Below are 6,712 nucleotides of genomic sequence, written 5' to 3'. Positions count from 1 at the left end.
CATATCCTTGAAATCCCGTGCAAACCAAAAAAATAGATTTGCATATCTTAAAATAGTATGTATGTTAAATAAATACATACAGTACATATCGCTTCCATTTATTAGATCTATTGTCCTATATCAATATCTGATAGAATTTTTGTATAACATCATTAAAGTTTGATGGAATTCGAACACACATATTTTGGTTTCCAGATGAGTGCTCTCATCTTACCCAACAGTTCAAATTACGATTGATTGCTAATAACTTCGCTATCTGAGGCATTTCGAATCATCAATCAAAAAATAATTGATACCATCTGTATTTTATTACATGATTTATTTTAAATTTTAATATGTACAAAAAATATTGCATTCTAAATACTTGTTAATATTCAGTCTTAAATTTTAAAAAATATTGCTGAACGATATTGACAAAATGTAAATAAAAGATATTGTTTATTTTTTTAACGTTTTATTTTTATTTAACAATAATTAAAGAATAAGACATACAAAATTACAGTATTTTTGGGGACCCAAAGTTTTTCTATCATTTTGGTTTGTTGAATCATAGGATGCTTAGATGAACAATGTACTTTTTCAATCTCTGATAATTTTAAAATAACATTCACGAAAGGATGTGAATTTGGTATAATAATGGTAATATCGTGATGTCTCATTTTATTCAGGCTTTCTGTGTCTGGTGGCATCATCTCCGATGACCTCGTAAGTGACTTCGTTTCCGTGAGCAACAGCGTGGACTGATGCAGATCCTTCAGGGTTCAGTTGAGGTCCATCCAGTGGCTCGACTTCCTCACTGTAAAAAACGTATTTGAGTCAACAATAGTTTAAAATGCCTACACTCTGCTTGTAATTATAATTTACTGTTAGCTTCATAACGAATTACAACTTCAAGTAAAAAATATAGAGCACAGCTGGCCTGGAGTGCTTTTAGTTGCCTGAATAACAAGTCTTAAAAGTGATCTCCCACTGTACATAAAACACAGTGTTTTAATAGTGCGTTTTTTCCGAAAAATGGATCGTTTGGAAAAAGAGAGGTCCAGTTACTTCGACTAGCACAGTGTGGGGAAGGGCATGGCTGGGAAAAACGAAACAATTAAATAAAGAAGCAAATAAGGATTTGCGATGTAATACTAAATATTCAATGAAAATGTACTAGATGCATCGTTTGAACACACATGAATCTAATCATCCAGGGAGGGGTAACCAAGAGTTAGAATACTTCAAAAAATAGACCAAAATTCTACTGGATCAACTACATAGTTGAGTTATCGATATGAACAGAATTAACTTGAAGAAACCTTCGTCCAGCAGTGGATAATTAATTTCCATCATAGCGATAACATAAATAAATACGAACAAAATGAGAATACGAAAAAATAAATATAATGTATTCTGATTGTAATGTTGGAATCATAACTTAAAATTGTAGGTATTAACAAAGGGTGGAAAACATTGAGTACAAAGATTCATAATACAATGGCATAGGCCGATTAAAAACGTGATAGCTTTAACCATGCCATTGGCATGGTCGTAGGATGGTTCGTCTCTTTTTAAATATTAAAATATATAGCGTAATGTTTTCTCCATTGCCTACTCTTAGAATTGGCTTAAATTCTCTATAAGCCATGTTTGTATAGAAACATATGTTTATTTAATGTTATCTGAGATTGACCTTTTCAATTCTTACCCAAATGAGCAGAAAGAGGAAGGAGGGAAAAAAGAATACCATAGACAATTCATTAAACATTTATAACGAATGAGAGAGGTTTTAAAATTTGAATTAATGTAGACAGTGAGTCAATTAATACACTAATTCTGCGATCTCATTAATTAATAGCATAAATTATTACCCAGTGACTCTGTATCCATTCTCGTCGGCGGTGTAAGAAACTTTCCTCTTGAAGTGTCCATCGCTGTATGAATAAAATCCTGAGACAGAGAGGCCGTCCCTGGTTTCCTCCCTCTGTTGGCTGAGGTCGCTGATGCCGTCTTGGATCTCGGAGGCGAAGTGGTATTTGGCCGATTTTGCTTCTTCCCGTCGCGCCGCTTTCGCGAGCTCATTTTGGGTTCTGGCATCATCGTCGGCTGGCCTGCATGATGCTATTGCGACGCACGCCACAAGGAAGAACAGCGTCTGGACAAATGAAACAAAATGTTATCAATCACAATTATGATTTTTTTAATCAATATTATTTATATACAAATAAAAAAGAATATTATAATAATTCTTTCGTGGGGTTCTATATATCATGCATGCGGTGCATGTTCTATATATCGGATGACCTTGAGATTTTTCTAGCATACATATTTCTATATAGATACATAATCCGTTCCTAACTATAAATACCTAAATTATCGACTTACCAACTTTTGACAGCAACCCCACGATATGGATATAATATTATATTATTATGTATTGTTTTTAATACTACAACACTCCATGACGCCCAATGACAGTATTACATTATAGTAAAACTGAATACAGGCTGAGTAGGATTTGAACTCGCACAGGCCTCGAAATGGACCGGAACGCACCGGAGCGCCGTTCCTGTTCGTGAAATCGGTAAAATTATCGATCCGTCTCGTGGAATAAATAATTTGACAGTCTGAGCTGGATAGGCCATATAATAGAAAATCTAACACACTTATTTTTATGAAAAAAACACATAAACTTTGATAACTTTATTATGTAAAAATCTTTAGAAAATTGTCGAGCGCTCCGGTTCGTAAATTTTTCCATTTCGAGTGCTGAATTCGCATCTTTCAATGCTTGGGTGAGTGAGCTGTTATCCTCTGAGTTCTCAATCCGTATATGATGTATGCGAATTTCCCGCAAATAAGCGTAGTTATTATAAAAAAAATCCACGAATCATAAAAGGATCGATAACTCATAAGTTATGAGCACTCACTCAGGCAATGAGAAATGTGAGTACAAATCCCCTAAATAGGTGGACATAATGTTCGTACGTAATTTTTAAAAAAAGTCAATTTAAGACGATTGATAAAATATAAAAATGTATATGTACTGAGGTGAGAAAAAAATTACACAGAAATGCGTAATTTTCCCATAAAAGCCAGAAACTGACTGGGTCTACATAGGAAAACTAGTGTATTGAAACAAAAATTTAAAAATAGATTTCAACATCAAATAAACCCAATGTCACTGAATATTACTGCTCGATGATTGATGAAATCCATTACTAATAATAAATTGGTACAGTTCGGTTATGAGGAATACAGCGGAAAACACATTTTGAAAATAGCCAATATAGTGGATTATTTCTTAGGTTAACCTAACCAAACCCAACCTAACCTAACCTAAACTAATCCAAACTAACAAATAATTCAGTATATCGGGTATTTTCAAAATGCGTTTTCTGCTGTATTCCTCATAATCGAACAGTACCAATAAATTTTATAAACTATCGATCGCCCGCGATTTCATCCGCGTGAAATACGGAAATAAAGCTTAGACAGATATACCGAATGAAGAAATAAACAAATTCGATATTAACGTAAGTTTTCCACCTATATAGACAACGCTTGATCTGAGCACACACTCCTCTACCTTCACTTCACCTTACCAATCCACCACTGCTATTTTAACACTTTAACCACTCGCGATGAATTGTTACAATTTGTTAACTTTTGAAATTCTGAAGATATCGAGATAAAAATGTCTGTCCAGTAGTTCTTGAGTTATAACAGAACAAACAAAACAGAATGACGAAATTTAAAAAAAAAGCTGTCGATAGTTTGTGCTTAAGTGTCACTAAATTAATGAAAACATTAATAAATATAATTACAAGATAAAAAGAACTTTTTATATACAACGTTTAAAAATTTTCTGTTGAATTATTGTGCTCAATATGCTCAAACTTGTACTTGATAATATGAAGTAAATAAAAAACAAACAAACAAACAAGAATACGGTAATGTAATTTTGACATTTCATTTTGATTTCCATAGTAACGCACGTATCTATTAATAATTTAGTTGGCAGGACTTACTTTTTACGGATTTTTCTGAAATAACTTTCCATACAAAACAGAATTAACTGAAAATGAATTCAATTCTGCTTAAAGATGGCTAAAAGTATTAAAAGAATGCATTGGCATCGTGTTCTGATTTATTCTAAAAGTTTCAAATATCTAGCTAGTCGGGAAGTTAGTTAAAAATCGATTGCAAGATTTGTACTGGACAAACAACCACTGGACAAACAAGAATACGAGTTAATAAAAACGTTGTAATAATAATAAAATAAAATGAAAATATTTCGAAATTACAGACAGAGGCTTCAATTGTATTTATTAATAGTATATATTTTTCACCTAAAATAAGACATAATTCTCCATAGTAACGTCACACATTGTCATTTAAAATTTACGTCATAATGGTATTATTTCCCTGTAAAGTTTCTGTGACACATCAATTTGCAAAGAAAAGTTTTAAAAAATCATTGTAACTTTTACACAACATGTGTCAAAACATTTATGAAGTCATATTGACACATTTATTATACGGACAACTTTACTCACGCAAACACTTTTAATTAAATTAAAACATCAACTCTTTGTGCAAATTACAATCCGAAACGTTATAATCAATGAATGTTATCTAGATTAAGGTGGATCGACATTTTGGTTTCTAGTGATAGTTCTATAATAATAAATTAGGGATTACAATTCTGGATAGAATTGTTTAGTAATCTCGTTTCCGGAATTTGCGAAAACATAAATTTTTCTATTAGTATATTATATTATATATTTCTAGTAAGTTAGGAAAAAAATATAGGCATTTAAAAAACATAACATTTCTCATAATTTCAATACAATGAACGTATAATATTAATTGATTTTACAAATAATACTTAATAATATATAAAAAAAACAATCTTTCATCTATAATGCTTATTATAAGTAATAATGTCCACAAAAAACAGTGAAACAATGTTAATTAGAACTCTGGTTTTATAATAATGATAGAATCGACATTATTTTTAATCGCAATTTCTATAGAATTATTATTTCAGAAACCATGACTTATCTGACATTTTTTTTTACAGAGAAGTATTATAGAAATTGCGTTTAATTCCAGGATTTTAATCATAGTATCAATAAGTTAATGTTGAATTACAATTATGTTATTTTGAATTACTTACTTAATTAGTACTGATTGGTCATTTTATCCTGCTTAACTAAATTAGTTTTAAAACTCTTTACAATTAAACAATAATTAACACAAACTCTCTTGACCCATATATTGCTAAATCGATGATACACATTTGTTGAAGTAAAAAATGGTTGGTTACAAAATAGATTCCACTTACGATTTTGTCCATGATGCCGTTATGTTCAGACACGAAATGAAAAGTCCAATGACTATTTATAACTTATATAGAACAACAACATTAAAACAAGTTATTGGCGAATATTCAATATGTAAATAATTAAATTTGACTCTCGATGAAATATTCAACATTGCAACACGAACATTACTTGAAAACTCGTCGAGATGTATTCCACACAAGACGTCTACCAGTTTGCAATTACTATTAATATTAATGGAACATCCATAAAAAATATATTTTGTATTATTATAAATAATAATTACAAGATAAAAAGAACTTTTTATATATTACAACGTTTTAAAATTTTCTATTGAATCATATAAACTTGACTTGACTAGCTTAAACGATCAAAAAAATTGTACTGAATAATGAAATGTCATTTCATATTGATTTCCATAGTAACGAACGTATATATTATTAATAATTTAGTTGCTAGGACCCCCTAGCAAACAATAATGGTATCGAAATAACTTTTCATACAAAACAGAATTAACTAAAAATGAATTCAATTCTACTTAAAGACGGCTAAAAGTATTAAAAAAATGCATTGGCATCGTGTTCTGATATATTCTTAAAGTTTCAAATGTCTAGCTAGTCGGGAAGTTAGTTAACAATGGATTTGACGATTTGTATCGGACAAACAACCACCGGACAAATAAGAATACGACCTAAGAAAAACTTTGTAAAATGTACGCGCGCGATGAGGATTTCCTCTTCTGATGCTGTCACCAATGAGGAGATTTTAAGATAAGCCAATAAACCATGAAAATATTATACACAATTTGGAACAGCCTCAGAAACTTTAGCTACCGACCCAAGTGCTAATCATGTCATTATAATCTAGCAAATATGCATATTCGACCAAAGGTACTTGGTGGAATTTGAATTTAAATCGTAATGGATTTAAGTTTTGTACTATTCCATTTGAGTCGTTCTCTGCGACCCGGGTTTTGCCTTTCGGCATCTTCAGGCACTATTTACACGCAGCAAAATGCAAATATACACTGACAACGAATACAATTAACTCTAACTTATATAACAAATCAATACAAACAAACTGCAAATATATTATTAATATATTTATAGTTTAAAACAGGGGTAGTCAACCTTTTTATACCTACCGACCATTTTTGTATCTCTGTTAGTAGTAAAATTTTCGAACTGCCCACTGGTTCCACAGTAATGGTGATTTATAAAGTAGGGAAGTAACTTTACTTTATAAAATGTATAATGCAGTTACAGCAAGTTAAAGCATATAATAATAAATACTTACAAAATACTTTGTCAGACTTTCACTGAGTTTGGCAGAATAAATCTTTATAAAACAACTTACTGTATCTATTTAATACTAAATATAAA

At 30.9% G+C, this 6,712-nt stretch overlaps 1 protein-coding gene across 1 annotated transcript; it reads right to left on the bottom strand.

Annotated features, from left to right (window-relative positions):
• Positions 1-434: 434 nt before the first annotated feature.
• On the bottom strand, positions 435-5,370 carry Cpr51A (Cuticular protein 51A). Its single transcript, XM_085955276.1, has 3 exons — positions 5,333-5,370; positions 1,854-2,137; positions 435-796 (listed from the first exon to the last, which is right to left on the bottom strand). Exons 1-3 carry the CDS (start codon positions 5,342-5,344, stop codon positions 661-663), a joined length of 432 nt encoding a protein of 143 aa, XP_085811402.1. The 5' UTR covers positions 5,345-5,370; the 3' UTR covers positions 435-660.
• Positions 5,371-6,712: the final 1,342 nt, after the last annotated feature.

This window comes from Rhyacophila brunnea, unplaced genomic scaffold (assembly GCF_057557595.1).
Source record: "Rhyacophila brunnea isolate RB1 unplaced genomic scaffold, BYU_Rbru_1.0 scaffold_5, whole genome shotgun sequence".
NCBI classification, from domain to species: Eukaryota; Metazoa; Arthropoda; class Insecta; order Trichoptera; family Rhyacophilidae; genus Rhyacophila; species Rhyacophila brunnea.
The sequence above is the reverse complement of the archived record's forward strand: the minus strand, read 5'-3'. Positions and strand labels throughout refer to the sequence as shown.

What these genes read in the sequence shown, in the direction of transcription:
- Cpr51A (XM_085955276.1), bottom strand. An exon ending in AATGGATACAGAGTCACTGG is followed by an intron (nt 797 to 1,853) that starts GTAATAATTTAT and finishes CGTTTTTTACAG; the next exon opens with TGAGGAAGTCGAGCCACTGG.